General features: G+C 36.0%; 3 protein-coding genes across 4 annotated transcripts; all 3 read right to left on the bottom strand.

Annotated features, from left to right (window-relative positions):
• On the bottom strand, window positions 1–2,506 carry LOC107043866 (venom allergen 3). The gene is made up of 5 exons (XM_015265535.1): window positions 2,384–2,506; window positions 1,718–1,888; window positions 1,101–1,182; window positions 895–1,033; window positions 1–187 (listed from the first exon to the last, which is right to left on the bottom strand). Exons 1-5 carry the CDS (start codon window positions 2,504–2,506, stop codon window positions 1–3), a joined length of 702 nt encoding a protein of 233 aa, XP_015121021.1.
• A 1,336-nt stretch (window positions 2,507–3,842) lies between these two features.
• Window positions 3,843–7,320, bottom strand: LOC107043882 (venom allergen 3). Of its 2 annotated transcripts, XM_015265555.1 has the most exons (6): window positions 7,153–7,320; window positions 6,701–6,871; window positions 6,180–6,261; window positions 5,809–5,944; window positions 4,464–4,680; window positions 3,843–4,070 (listed from the first exon to the last, which is right to left on the bottom strand). In XM_015265555.1, the coding sequence occupies exons 1-5, from the start codon at window positions 7,273–7,275 to the stop codon at window positions 4,491–4,493; spliced, it is 702 nt and encodes a 233-aa protein (XP_015121041.1). In that variant the 5' UTR covers window positions 7,276–7,320; the 3' UTR covers window positions 3,843–4,070; window positions 4,464–4,490. The 2 variants fall into 2 exon arrangements, with proteins under 2 accessions (XP_015121041.1, XP_015121040.1); XM_015265554.1 differs by having other exon boundaries at window positions 3,843–4,680.
• Window positions 7,321–8,396: 1,076 nt separating this feature from the next.
• LOC107043867 (ancylostoma secreted protein) lies at window positions 8,397–15,569 on the bottom strand. The gene is made up of 10 exons (XM_029126527.1): window positions 15,440–15,569; window positions 14,270–14,440; window positions 14,025–14,106; window positions 13,815–13,950; window positions 12,672–12,859; window positions 10,602–10,738; window positions 9,744–9,914; window positions 8,942–9,023; window positions 8,719–8,854; window positions 8,397–8,661 (listed from the first exon to the last, which is right to left on the bottom strand). Exons 1-10 carry the CDS (start codon window positions 15,560–15,562, stop codon window positions 8,490–8,492), a joined length of 1,398 nt encoding a protein of 465 aa, XP_028982360.1. The 5' UTR covers window positions 15,563–15,569; the 3' UTR covers window positions 8,397–8,489.

Raw genomic sequence — 15,569 nt, forward strand, 5'->3', positions numbered from 1 at the left:
TCAGAGAATTTCATATATCGCCTGGCCGACGTAATTTCCTCCTGGTGCGTAGTTGCAAACGAGGAATGTAATGTAGTATCCACCATCTCTTCTGTATCTTGATGCACCACAGCCAAGCCAAATAGTCTCGGCCCAAACCATCTGGGTGTAGTGGCCGATCACCGGCGCTAATGGGTTTAGCGGAAGGCTGAACATAAAAAAATGATCAGTCGCAGTTCGAATTTTTCTGTTTTCTAGTCCTAAACATGACTTTTTCAAGTTTTTGCCAAAATTCAAGATCATCACAAACAAAATTATAAAACAATTGTGTAATATAAACAATAAATAATTATAATTACAAGTTTTATAAAAAACATTATAAAACTCAAAATCACGATAAACAGAAAAAACAATGGAAATGAATTTATAAAATTACCAAAAAAACTTTCCCAAGAATTTTCATAGAAAACGTCTAAAGAAAAAAAGCGAGAAGAGAAATCAACATTTATTTTCTTTGTAATCGTTCAAATTTAAATTTTCAATTTTTTGTATTATTTTTTGGATTTGATTTTCATGATGATTGTTGAAAACTTCGAATTTTTCATGAATTTCCCTGAACGTGAGCGTTCTGATGTTTTTTTCAAATGTGATGTTTCAAATTCATTCAAGTATGTGTAAATAAAATTATTGTATTAACATTTTATGGAAGGGCTGAGGGGAGAGACAGGACCGTAAAAAAGCCAATCAATTTTCCCACTTATTTTCATTAAATATGCCCGAAAAAATCGCGCGGTAAAATGTCAAAAATTCATGAGAGCATAGTTTATTAACATTTTTTGTAAAACAATTTCAAAATAATTTAAAAACGTATCCCCACAAATAATATTAAAAATTGGCTGTTAGTATTTCACTCACAACAATGCTCTGACCAGATGACTATTGAAATCCGCGACTTCGTTGTACCAGAAATCTACCATTTGAAGAAGGCTCTCATTGCGCCATCGATCAGACCAGCCGATGTACGCGACATTTTGTCCCACGTACGTGTCATCAGCTAGATTTAAAATTGCAAAGAATTATAACAGATCAATTGACAAAATTCATTACGACTGAATTCTTACCTGTGTTTCGACACCTGTCATGGCCATAATTGCATTGATCAGCCCACCGCTGTGCGATTGCCGCTACTTCATCGTTCCATGTCTGCAGAGAAAAACCCCCATTACGATTTCTACCTTCACGCGGAGAGAAATATTCAATAAAAATTACCAGAAAAAGACCTAGAAAATACTCTTCCAAACGTAATCTGGGAGCGAAGTAAAATTTAATAAAAAGTGTCAATCGTCACGTAAATTCTACGATCTGTTCCGTAAAAATTACTCAACCGTCCAACGCCTCACGGCTATCCATGAGAGGAGATTTTAACAAGACGTTCCGTAATTTTTCCGGAACGTTCCGTAAAAATTCTTAAACGTCCAAGAATTTTTGTATTCCGAGCCATAATAAGTCTTAAAATTTCTGTTAGATTTTACATCTTCCAGAAAAATTGCGACAGACCTGAGAATTTACAGAGCGTTGCACATTTGTTCTCTTCAATTCCTATAGAAATTGACTGAAAACGATTCCGGTTCGCGGATTACGTGAATTGTTCCGTAATTTTTCGTAGTTTCGTGGGCCCATTTGACAGGTAATTCAATTCCTCAAATCTGTTTCTCGTTATTTTCAATGCTCTACATACCAGAGGACCGAGGTTTCTAGCCGCAGGCTGAGGTCCAGGAGCACCTCTTGTTTCTCGACCACTAGCAACATAAGCTCTGTACCAATTGTGCCTATTGAGAAGTGCATTCTTCTCGCCCTGAGTCAAACCCCTGCGCCCCAATTGACCGCAAGAAGGAGAGGGTGAAGTTGACTGGAATTTTCGTTGCCGAATGACAAATGTTAATGTCTTTTATTACTGAATTAATGTCGATTTTTTATTCGATTGTTCATTATAAAGTTAGTATCGGATTCAATGTCATTGAACATACGGAGAAATTTAACACTCCATTGGTCGCACTTTTTCCGATTTTGTAAATTACACTGCAGTGAAGCCTCAGGAAAATTTGAAAAAATTTGAGTCTCAATTTTTTATTCGATTGCACATGCAAAAGAATTTAATAGCAAAATCTAGCGAAGACGATACAAAAATCCATTGCATTTTTATTGCATTTTAATGCATTGCCTTAAAAAAAATTCAATAGTTCCGATTGGATATTTTTTATTTAAAAAAACTCGCAGAAAGCTGCGGAATTATTTGTCGGATCAGAATTTTCAGTAGAAATTCAATAGAATTCGGAACCCCTAGCAGTTTTTCTATTCAATTTTTCCGTGCGGTTGTTTATTACTGAGGAATCTTAACTCTTACACGATAGAGACATAACGTATGCGGTTCCTCTCTGCAAGAAGGTAGATTGCAGTATCTCTCTTGCTGGCAACTGATCAGTACTAGACCGCACAGCAGTAACACTTGAGCAAATATCCTGGACATTGTCTAACGGTGCACTGAAGAAATCTACCCGCACCCGCTGTTTAAATATCGATCGCCGCTCTCCGGAACACTTCCACCAAAGATAATATTGACAAGAAGAAATAATCTTGGATGGCGAATGTAGGTAATGAATGTAACTTGTAATGATACAGCCTGTTTAGTACATCTCCCTAACGTCAACTTGAAGACTCCGCAGAGGGTTTTAATACCCGAAAATATAAATATTTGCAGACACAATGCGACTCTGGTATCATAAGCCGTGTTAATCTCATTCCTTGAGTCTCTATATCTCTGCAGATTCATAATCCGTCCAAAAAAATCGTAGAAAAACCGACTTCGGTAGAAAATTCTATTTGATTCCTATTCAACTACTGAACTATTAGTTTTCAGCCAATTCTATTGGAAAATTCCTCCGCTTATCTGCACGTTTTTTTCTCAATAGAAATGTTCAATGGAAAATATTCTTTTGAAGAAATAGTGGAATTCAATTTTTCTACGTAACTTAATCCATTGAGATATTTTGTACAACAATTCCTCTGTCCGACTTTTTAAATTGTTTTTTGTTTCGTTTTTTAAATGAAGAAAAGAAGGAATGAAGTGGGAAAACTTGAAGAATTCATGCCGAGAAATTCCAATAGCAAATGTTTCATACAAAATTTCTATCGGACATTGAGATAGTTTCTACGGAAATTCCTTGGTCTAACTTTTTATTTTTTTTTAAGAAAATGTCTCAATAGAAAATGTAGAAGCTGACATTCTACTTTTTTTCGTAAAGTAGTTTCTGTTGGACATTTTCTATAAAATAATGCGCAATAAAGCTGCGGAATTCCTCTGTAGAATCGGCCAAAAACTAAAAGAATTTTCATAAAAGTTTTTCAATGATTTCTTCTTGTGCGTCATCACTCGATTAACGATGGTTATCCATTTTCCGAAAATCTAGTGTTTCCATGTTCACGAAAAATTCGATAACTTCGTTTGTAATGATGAGGAAACATATGAAACTAATTGATTATAAAATGTTCATCAATATAAAGAAGATACCTCTGTGTCAATAATAAAAAGTTTCTTACGTCTATTACTGCAATATTTTTTTCATCGTCTTCTTTGTCATTCGTTTCGTCTGAATCCTGTCAGTGTTTGCAGTTTTGAATAAAAATCCTTAATTTTTTTCAACGAGAATAAAACATTCCTTCCCAGGCACGATGTAAATACCTGGGGTCATTGAAATTGATTCATTTGAATTGACTGGAATAATTGATTATTATTGATACCTGAATATTCTTCTGTGAAAAAACATGGCAAGGGAAATCAAAAAAATTATAAATACACAACACTATTATTATTATAAATATTATATTATTCAATATCTTCTGGAGAATGAAAAATACAAACCGTCGATGATGTCAATAAAATATTCACCACCGTTGGCTGCCCTCATTCATGTTTTTCATCTTGGAGTTTTATGATAATTTTTTTTATTGCTTCTTGTAATTCTTGCAGATTAACAAATGTTTAAACAAGTTGTTTTCAGATGCGGGCTTTCAAACTGGAGTCGGATTGTCGGCTGAGTCACATTCAAGCATTATTATTATTGTTTTTTGGAGACTATAAGGCGCTCATATAAACAATACAAGGCATTGATTGAACATGATAAAGTATGAGGAAATATTACATAAGGAAAAATTGTCAAAAAATCTTGCGCATTCCAGAGATAACTCTTTTGGATTGGCATTAATTTTTTATTAATGATCAATAAAAAATTTTGTTACGGAAAAAACCAATAGATTTCCATCGAAATTCCTGGGTTTAAATTTTCTCAGATCTGCTTGTATTTTTCTAATGAAATAAGAAAAAAATTGAGTGATAAATCCTGAGTTTACGCCGAGGAATTTCTGTAGAAAAAACCCTCAGGACTCATCACTTCCCAATTTCGACTATGTCGTATTGAATTACGTACGGGGCCCGGCAAGAAGTGCATTGTGCTTCATTCTATTTCGTAGACTGGCTGACCAATAAAATTTCCCGTCGGGGCGTAGTTACAGACGAGGTACGTTATGTAGTATCTGTCGCCTTGCTTTCTGTATCTGGAAGCGCCGCAGCCGAGCATGGTGCTCTTCGCCCAGACCATCTGGGTGTAGTGATAGACTTGCAGCGCTCTTGGGTGGTACACAACGCTGATTACAGAGAGAACGCACGTGATAAGCAAATTCAGAAGGTTGAGGATAATTCACCAGGCACGAAGGAAAATAGAAACACTTAGGGGATTCGAAGCGGTAGAACGATTTACCCCTCGATCATTCGCTCAATGCGCGCGGCGCCGCCCGTTTTCGTTTCTTTTATATTTTAGTGTGTTTCTCGACGCTTAGAAATTCTGAAAAAATTAGAGTTCCCAGTTCAATCCTTTTATTAAGCGTTGGCGTTGTCCGTTTTTTTCTCGGGAAATTTGTTCAGGTAAAAAATGGAAAGGAACGTCGAACGGACAGGAAAGCGGCGCCGCGCCGCCCGCGCGGGTGAGTTCCTGTGTCTCGAGCGACAGTGTTGCTACATTCACTGTCAGACTTGAAATGCGCGCATAGCGGTAAGCGCCAAGGTGGCAACAGCGCGCTCGGTTTAACCAAGCGGTAGTCGTGCGGCGAATGGAAGCTGGCGGCTGAGCGCGGGAGATCGAGGTTTAAGTCAATTTTGATTATTGGTCAGTTTTCAATGAATATCTCGCACCCTAATGCAGATAGCAAAATTTTTATGATCACCCTTTTTTGTAGAGTGACGTGGCATCACCCTTTTTGAGAGCCACGAAAAAAGTTATCACGACAATTCGACTAAAAATTAAGACGAGTTGAATCGTTTTACCGCTTCGTTACTGTATTGGCTTTTAGGCGATTCTGTTGAATAATTTCGCAGGTTTACTGCCTGTTTTTTATAGAGTATTTCAAATAAAAACTGTTTTGTAGAAAAAACAGTAGTATTTTATCTATATTAGCTGCATCACTAGCACATATTTTCTGCTAGAATTTTATCTTTCCATGCAATTTTTTTATTGAGACACTTTCTATAAGAATTCCTCAACATGAATTTTCCAAGTTTTTTATTCACTGCATTTTTCTTCTATCATTAAAAAAATCAAGGAAAAAACTTGAAGAATGTGAGCCAAGGAATTTATATAAAAACATCTCAGTAGATTAAGTTGCGTAGAACAATCGAATTCTATCAATTTTTCAATAAAATCGGCCGAAAACGCATGGAAATGAAATTTTTCAGCGAATGGTTTTTTCCAGGTACGTGACTTATTATAAAATACCCACCGAAAGTTGCGAATCTTGTTCCTATCGAAATGTTCCACCTCGTTGTACCAATTATCTACCATTTGGACTAGATTGTCATTGTTCCATCCTGCAGTACTTCCAATGAATGCGATGTTTTGTCCCACCAGCATTTTAGCTAGAAATCAAATAAAAGAAGTTGGGAATTAGATATTGACTTCAATTTCGGGGATAAAGAATCGGCAAATTTCAAAATTCGCCTGAATTTCCCTGATCTCTATCAATTTTCATACAATGACTGAACTAAAACTCCCAGTTTCCGTTGATTTTTTCATCGAATTGCGAATTTTTAGTGACAAAAATTTGTAACAATACGTAATAATTAATCAAATGCAATAGTCCACAATTGTTACCGGTGTTCCGGCAGTGGTCGTGTTGGAAAGAGCACTGATCAGCCCATCTCTGCGCATACTCTGCTATTTCATCGTTCCACGTCTACGGAAGGAAAACACATCATTACGCTCCTCATTCCGTCCACAAAACACTTCGTTTCCTCGTTAAAAATATCGAGAAAATCGCTTTTTAATTTTTTTACTAAAAGTACTTCGTTTCGCCGTTAAAAATATCGAGAAACTTCCTTTTTACTCGCTTTTCACTTTGATTTATCACGCAGATATTGATATGTTGATGTAAAATGAATGGAAAAATTTAGAGTTCAAAAAAACAATAAAGATATGATAAAAATATGATAAAAATGAACTAAAAATACGGTAATATTCATCGTTTTATTTATTATTTCGTTCGTGTTCCTTTCGATTCGCGTAATTTCCACTAATTTTTTTAGAACAACGAATACACTTCGTTTCTTGATGAAAACAATTCCGAAAATAATTTCCCGTTAAAAAATGTCCGTTACAAAATACAATTTACGTACCATGGAGCCGAGGTTTTTCGCGGCGGGTTGGGGTCCATTGATACCTCTCATTTCCTTTCCACTAGCGACACGAGCTCTCCAGTGATTGTGTCTCTCGAGAATAGCCTTCTTCTCCTCGGGAGTTAAACCCTTGCCCTTCATCTCCCCGCACGAAGCTGCAGGCGTTTCCGACTGCAACACACAGAGAAAAAAGTTGTGGAAAAATGATCAAACAAGTCAAGTAATCGTGGCGCAACCTCGATTGCCAGTGCTCATCTTAAATGGGAGAAAAGTGCGAGATTAATCGTGAATATTTAGTGAATATTTTACTCCGCTGGCGGGGGAGTATTTTTAAAAACCAGTATTTTCTCACTGAAGTACATTTTGTACTTCGAGGTAATTTTTCTCCAACTTTTCTCTCATTATCGAATGATGAACGTAAATTTTTAAATTAAAAAAATTGTAATCCTTACAGGAAAGAGGCACATCGTATGGGGTCTCCCATAGCAAGACGCCAGATCGCAAAATTTTGTTTGGTCCCCACGGACCAGTGCTAGACAGCACAAAATCAAGACTTGAGCCAATAGCCCGGCCATTGTTCAATCGTCAACTGAAGAAATCGATTTGCACGCGCTGTTTAAGTATCGACTGCCCGGCTCGGGAACACTTCCCCGAAAGATGATTTTTATATGCAGTAGTGATTAGGCACGGAGAGCACAGCAACTATAATTTAAAGTGCCACTGAAAAATGACGCATTTGAGTGAAATAAAATTTGAATTTTAATTCCTTTCAAATGTATCATTTGTCTGAAGTTACTTGAAATATTTCTATGCACGTGGACAGTATTTTTGTTTGAAATTGACAAGCTCTTTTTATTTCAATGAACAAGGTTTATCATCTGACATAAAGAATGTATTTATTCCAAATAAATTCTCTATTAGAGTCGAATCGACGAATGTGGGAATATTGAAAGAAATCCATGCATTTAATTCAAATAAAGCATTTCTCTGGGGCTAAGAAAAATGATCATAACTTTAAAATCGTTATCGAAATTTATCAAAGAATGTTGTTATTCATTTTCCCTACGTGTATGCGCGAGTGACGTGAACTTACAACGATTCATTGATCGGAGATTGCACACGATTGATGTGTAATTTTCATAAAATGATTCAGCCGCGTGCCGAATGTTTAGAGAGTGTGCCATATCGATTTTTAGTCGACGAATGATAGTTTCACACAATTTTTCAATTTCGATCGACCCAACGAACGTTGAAACCGCTAAAAAAATGTGAGACAAAGCATAAATTTCCCCCTTTGTCATGCAAATTTTCGTAAACGCACAGTGGAATGTGCCTTATTTCGCTGGACACTTATCGTTCCGTGATTTCTCACTGCAGTTTTTGTTTCAATTTTTCGTTATTTTTTTCTTCATTCATGACTTGGAGAATTCTCTATTAAAAATAGGTGAAATATCTTCAGCCAGCAATCTATTCCGCCAAGCTCACGCTAGAGTTGGGAATATTTCGCTAATACTTCAATAATGAATATTTTTCAAGTTTATCTTAGCTTGAAATTTTTTTTTTATTCTAATTCTTAAAAAAGAAATATATAAATATAAATATATGTAAATATTATATTTATATTTTTTTATCTAAAGATATGAATTATAGTAATTAAAATTTTATCAACAGTTTATTGATTATTAACAGGATAGGCTGTGCATTCATAAATGATATTTATTTATTAACACTAATGACATATCCTATTGCATTGCATGCAAAGAATAGATGAAAAAAAAATCGCTGCAGATTAAGACGTCTGGTATATCGGCGCGCCGATGATATTTCCTCCTGGGGCGTAGTTACACACGAGGTATGTATTGTACCATTCCCCGGGTTTTTTGTATCTCGTGAGACCGCAGCCAAGCTGAGTGGTACCGGCCCAGACGAGCTGGGTGTAGTGGCCGGTGTCTTCTGAAAATCTGAGCACGAAAGCATTAGTCGAAGCCGAAAGCTCTGACTTCGCTTCAGACACTCACTGATAAGCTGAGACAATGTTTCTGTCGACATTGTCCACTTCGTTGTACCAACTATCCACCATTCCAGTGATACTGTCGTAGTGGAATTGGTCACTCCAAGACACTGATGCAATATTCTGTCCAACATAATCGTCAGCTGAAATCACGAGCATGCGATGAAATCACGAAAATTCTTCAGTTGAGAACGGAAAATGTATGGACTGAGGGGATGATTAATACTCGCCTGTGTTTCGGCAATTGTCGTGACCGAAATTACATTGATTGGCCCATCGCTGTGCAATTTCCGCTATTTCGTCATTCCATTCCTACGAATAAAAGCAGTGGCTCCTTTATTTTTAGATTTACATTTAAAATGCATGAAAATGTTCTCATCGAATGCCAACTCTATTGCGTAAAGAATTACTTGAGCGAAAAGTTCGAGGACAATTATTTTTTTATCGAAACAAGCTCAGCAGTGCAAGTTTTTTTGCGGAAAAATTATCATTTATGAATTTTTTTTGAATATTTATTTATGTTGCGAACGCGGAATTTCCGATCCGAGGCAGTAGACAAGGAGAATCTTAGGGTAGGTTGGGGTAAATTAATAATAGGCTGAAATGTTGATGAAATTTAATTTTTTTTAAATGCAAAGAACAATTATTTCCCTTCGTAATGAGCCTAAACTGAGCTCAATTGATAAATTTGTTCCTGAGTTATGAGTAATTGAAAAAAAAGTCTAAAGTGCCCGTTTTACCCCACCCTCCCCTATAGAATTTCGCGTGGAAACAAATTTATGCCTGAAAGGGATTCATTTTTTTTCATTTCAATTAAAAAAAACGAATAAAAATACACGAGAAAAAAATATGAAAAATTTATGGCTCATGAATTTGCATATAACAATAAAAATCTATCGACTTTTCTGTTGAACATCCATGCCAGACAGCAATGCAATTCATCAATAGAGGTTCGATAGAAATTTAATAGGATTTCATAACAAAGTACTAGGGTTTTGAAATCTTCAAATTCAGATCAATTATAATAATTACCAGGGGTCCAAGATTTGTGGCACCTGGTTGGCCACCATTACTGCCTCTTCCTTCCTGACCGCTGGCAACGTAAGCTCGGTAATCATTGTGTGCCTTGAGCAGAGCGTCTTTCTCTTCCTGGGTCAAACCCACAACCCCCAATTCACCACACGAACTGTCGGGGTCAGGTGACTATGACGCAAATTAGGTAGTTAAATCAACGATAGAAAAAAAGATTTGATTTTCAGGGACATGCCACTGATTTTTGGAAACATGCCACTAATTTTCAGGAACACACGCACGAAAAATTTTAATAGACAAATCTAGCAAATTCGTTGGAAAATTCTATTGGATTTCTATGGAACTTATTAGCTCTTGGCCGATTCTATTGAGCTGTTCAATAGAAAAAGTCAATAGAATTCGATTTTTCTATATAACTTATTCTATTCAGATATTTTCTATACAATTTCCTCGGCACAAATTTCCTACTTTTTTTCCTCTCATCAAGAAAATCAAACAAAAAAAATGGAAAAATTTGAGGCGAGAAAATTCTATAGAAAATATCCCAATAGAATAATTTGTATAGAAAAATCGAACTCCTTTGACTATTTATTATCCTATTTATTGAATTTTACTTCACTCCCAGATGTCGTTTCGAAACGTAATTTTGAGGTTTTTTTCTCGTAATTTTTATTGAATATTTCTCTCCGTGCGTGCATCCCTACTAATTTTCAGAGTAATGTCATTGATTTCCAGGGACCCATCCTTAATTTTTCGAAATCTACCATCAAATTTCTGAAAATCAGTGACATGTCCCTGAAAATCGAAAACTTGTGTTCTCTGCGCCCGTTTTTATTCGAAAAAAATTGCACTGCTTACAGGGTGTGCGCATAACGTGTGTACATTATCGCCACAAGATTGCAGATCACAGAACTTTGGTTCCTGCCCAACGACGAATGCTATGCAGCACAACAGCACCACTTGACTCAATTTTTTCCCCATTGTCAGACTGTATACTGGGAAAAATCGGCAGGCAGGCGATATTTAAACATTTGGTGGCATGTTCTCGAACAATTCTTCGAGAGATAATTGACAGGAAGGAAAGTGCGGCTAGCAATATCATTTGCAATAATAATTTTGCTATTAAAATGCATTCAATTGTTTGAGTTATAGTTCTGAGCGTTCCAGGAGAATTTTTCCTGTTACATTTTTGCATGGGAATGTCATCATCGTGTTTCCACGAGTCGTTTCTGATAAGGGAATGCATTTTCAGATGAATTATCGATGGATTGAAAATTTGAAATGTCTTGCTACACTGTTAGAAAAAAATTGAAATTTCACGGCCTGTTGACTAGTAATTTTTAGGAGAGTGACATTGAATTCGATTTAGGGAACGAAAATTACGAAATTTCAGACTTCACTGAAAATTCAATGAAATTCCGCATTTTCCAGCAGCAGGGAGATGAAAACTTACCTAAATTCGGAAATTTTCAAAATAAAGTATTCAAATAAAAAATAAAGTAACAATCAAAATTCAAATAAATGATAAAATATTGCTAAAAATAAAATATTTAATACCGAATTGGGCAAAAATTTTAGCACTATAAAAGAGCAACGAGAAATTAACAGGAGGAGGTAGTAAAAAATTACCAAATGGTGTTCAGTAAAAATTCCCCGAAAATACGGGAAAATTTATCCGCCTTTCTGGCACTTTTCCACTTGAGGGTTAAGAATACGTTCGACTGAACTTCCTGTCTTATATGAATTCCGATGGAATAATTAAACTAACTAACATGTGCAGTTTCCACTGATTTTCCGTAAAATTCGGAATTGTCAATGACGAAATTTCCTGAAAATTCGCCACGATCTCAAGAGTGAGCCGCCCCTTGCACAATTCCAGCACAGCGTGTTGAATTAATTTTCCGAAGAGGTGGGAGTTATCGGGAGTGACTAACTCCACTCCTGATAACGCGTTATTCCGTGAACCAATTCCAGCCCAGGCTGATTCATTGAGAAAATGGAACTAGTCAAACCCACGCGACGGGGGCTAATCTTTATGAGATCGGGGGGTTCGAAAAGCAAACGATAAACGGAAAAAAGTTGCAGGTGGCTGTATCTTTACTGCAACCGTCATTTTACATGGATACGTCTTCATTTTTTTTTTAAACCGTGGTATTTTTGCAAGGTTTTGGAAATTTTTTCCAATATAATAGAAAATTCGCACTTCTATTTTTCCAAAACTCATTAAATTTCTGGGATTCTCCAGAAGGTTTACGAATTTTCCAAAAAATTCTGAGATTTTCCAAAAGTTTTTGTGTTGATTCCTGCAGTTTGCAAGACACGTACGAAAAAATGTCATCGAAAAACTTGCGAAATTCGCTAAACAGTTCTATTGGATTTCTATTAAACTTTCTATACAATTTCCTGGGCTCAAAATTTTACATCTACGGAAGTCATAAAAAATACTTCCATGAAAGACACTCCAATAGATTAGCAATTATCTAATTAACAATAACTATATAATAAGATAATTATTATTATAAATTAATAATAATTAAGAGCAATCCAGAATTTTCTAGAATTCCGATAGATGGCGCTGTGGCATGAAGGCTTTCCCCAAAATGCCCCCCTCCCCCCCCCCACAATGAACATGATAAATCAAATATTTTTTGCAGAACTATTTATTTTTAACAAATCATACACCCAACAAATACGGACAAATGAACCGCAAATATTCTGCTTTCTCGTACGAATATTTCCGACTTGTCCCTCAAGAGGATGAAATACCCTGAATGTGACTTCACCCTCGTCTGCAGATGGTTGACTCCTCATTATTTTTGACGTGGGATGTTGAATACGACATATTGAATTACAATAACAGAGAAAAGCGGAAGAAAAGCGCTGCCTTTTTTGCGTAATATGTCGTGGCCTGTAATTAATCCGTTTTATATAACGGCCAATCTTGGAGAACTCCTGTCGGGCCGTAGTTGCAGACGAGGAACAGCTCCGGCCACATATCGGGATTGTACTGGGTCGGCTTATTTCTGGTGTATTTGGTGATGCCGCATCCGATCCGCTTGGTATCGGCCCAGACCATCTGAACGTAATGGTAAAGTTTGACTCCTGGGGGTTTTGGCCTAGATGCGGATGGATTGGTCAGTAGTTCTCAAATATAAATTTTTTTATTTTATTGTAACGAGGCGAATTGTAAGTGACACACGTACACGCATGAAAAAATTTAATAGACAACCCTAGCGAATTCACTAGACAATTCTATTGGATTTCTATTGAATGATTCTATTAGTTTTTGGCCGATTCTATTCAGTAGCGAAGCGGTAAACCGGGTCAAGTCGATTTTTACAATTGGCTAGTTTTTGACGAATATCTCGGAATCTAAAAGAGATAGAAAGATTTTTGTCATCACCTTTTTTGTAGAGCCAATAGAGCGTTATACAAAAAGTTATGAGAAAAATTTTGCTATCTCTCTTAGATTCCGAGATATTCAGCAAAAACTGGCTAATAGTCAGAATCGACTTAACTCGGTTTACCGCTTCACGACTGTATTGAAATGTTCAATAGAAAATATTTTACAGAAAAAGCCAAACGAATTCGATTTTTCTATACAACTTATTCCATTGAGATATTTTCTATGGAACTTCCTCGGCTCAAATTTACCGAGTTTTTTTGTTTGATTTTCTTGATGAAAAGGAACAAAAATAGAACACAGATCGGCATCAATCATTACATTAGTAATATTATGAGAAGATATTGAAATCGTAATTGAAATTTGAAAAATAATGTAATAATTGGTAAATTAATTTTTCAGTTATTGGTTGGTAAAATAATTCGGAATTTGAATATTTAAATTGCTGGTTATTTTTATAATTAAAAAATTAGTGAGAAATATCGACAATCGACTTATTCGAAATTTAACTGTAATTCAAAATTCCGATTATGCCGATGTCTCAAATAGAATGAAAACACTCTGAAAATTTGAGCCCAGGAAATTCGATACGATTTCTCGGGGAAATCGCTAGGTTTTTTAATTGAAAATAAAAGCTTCTTTAAATTCACTTAATTTGGGGTACTCACTGGAGGGCTGAGACAGTATTAGCGTCGAAGTGCTCCACTTCATTATACCAATTGTCAACCAGGTCTCTTATTACATTCGGATGGTAGCCATCGCTCCAAGCGCCCCAATTGAGATTTTGGCCCACCCACTCAGTATCTAGATAAAGTACAAGAACTTACAGAATACTGCAGAGGAAACAATCAGATTATGCGTTAAATGTAGACATTCACATGTGTCGTGGCACGCATCATGCACATCGTTGCACTGATTAGCCCATCTCTGCGCTATGAAAGCCAATTCGTCGTCCCATTCCTGGAGAATAAAAATAATTTGAAGTGAATTGTAAAATTCTCAAAATTTTTGGTGATTTTATTCTCTTCTATTCTGCCAAGTGATGCATTGAGGAAAAATTATTCTTGAAATAACAAAATGGTTTTGTTTTCGTGATGTAGTAATAATCTCGGAATTTAATTACCAAATCCCCCATGTTAGTGGCAGCGGGCTGAGGTCCAGGATTTCCCCTCGTCTCTTTTCCAGCAGCAACGTAACGTCTCCAGTGATTGTGTCTGTCGACAATGGTTTTCTTCTCCTCCTCAGTCACCCCTATCTGCTCAAGCTGACCGCATTCCTCCGAAGGCTCCTCCGACTGAAGAATCAAGGTTCATGGGAATAATGAAGAAAATATTTTTACAGATATTTATTTTCCATGACCGAGCGAAAATCCCGATTCACCGGATTATGCGAATAAGAAAAAACTAAGGAGTTGAGCGCATTGTGACGTTACAGTGCAAATCTTTCCATTCACCTATAAGTTTTTCATTTTGCATTGTTCATCGGAATAAAAAAGTATGTGTCTAATATTTTTGTCTCGATTTTCACGTCCAACAGTAGAAAAATTTCATGCAAAACCTCAATTTGCTTCATTGCATCATTAGAAAAAAAGTTTCACGTACGAAAAAATTTAACAGAAAATTCTATTGGATTTCTGTTGAACTTCCTATTAGTTTTTAGCTGATTCTATTCAGATATTTTCTATAGAAATTGCAGGGTTCAAATTTTTTAATTTCTTTTTAATAGAGAAAAAAACAAAATCAAGTGAAAAAAACTTGGAAAATTCATGTCGAGGATTTCCTACAGAAAAAGATGTATTAAAAAATTAAATTCTCCTGATTTTTTCGATAAAAGTTTCTACTAAAAAACGAGCGGACAAAATCGGCCGGAATGTCATAAACTGTTGGAATTTGTCTCTTGAGATTTTTTCTATTAGAAATTATTGGGCACAAATATTCCCTGTTTTTTCCACTGGATTTCGTTTTATTTTACATTACAGAATCCAAGTGGAAAAAACTTAGAAGACTAATGCCCAAGAATTTTTATAGAAAAAAACTCAAGAGAAAATTCCAAACAGAAAATCGAAATCTATTGACTTTTTCTTATCGAATATCCAATAGAATCAGCGTAAAAAACAAATAGGATTTTTCAATAGAATTCCAATAAAACTTTCTTGCGAATTCGCTAGTTTTTCTATTCAATTTTTTCACGCGTGATGCTTAAATAGAAGAGAAAAATTATCGGAAAAAATGGGTGTATTTCTTTGTGATGCAGACGGCATCGGCAAAAATTATTCGCTGGGTCTGTCTCTCACCGGATATTTGCAGACCGTGTGCGGTCCCTTCATCTTGCAACTCTCCACATCGCAATAGTCCGCTTGACCATTGACGAAGGCACCAACGCTCACCAATAACACAAGAGCGAATGTTGTCAACATTGTTGCT

The sequence above is a fragment of the Diachasma alloeum genome, unplaced genomic scaffold, assembly GCF_001412515.2.
Source record: "Diachasma alloeum isolate Michigan unplaced genomic scaffold, Dall2.0 Dall_scaffold_00648, whole genome shotgun sequence".
Lineage (NCBI taxonomy): Eukaryota > Metazoa > Arthropoda > Insecta > Hymenoptera > Braconidae > Diachasma > Diachasma alloeum.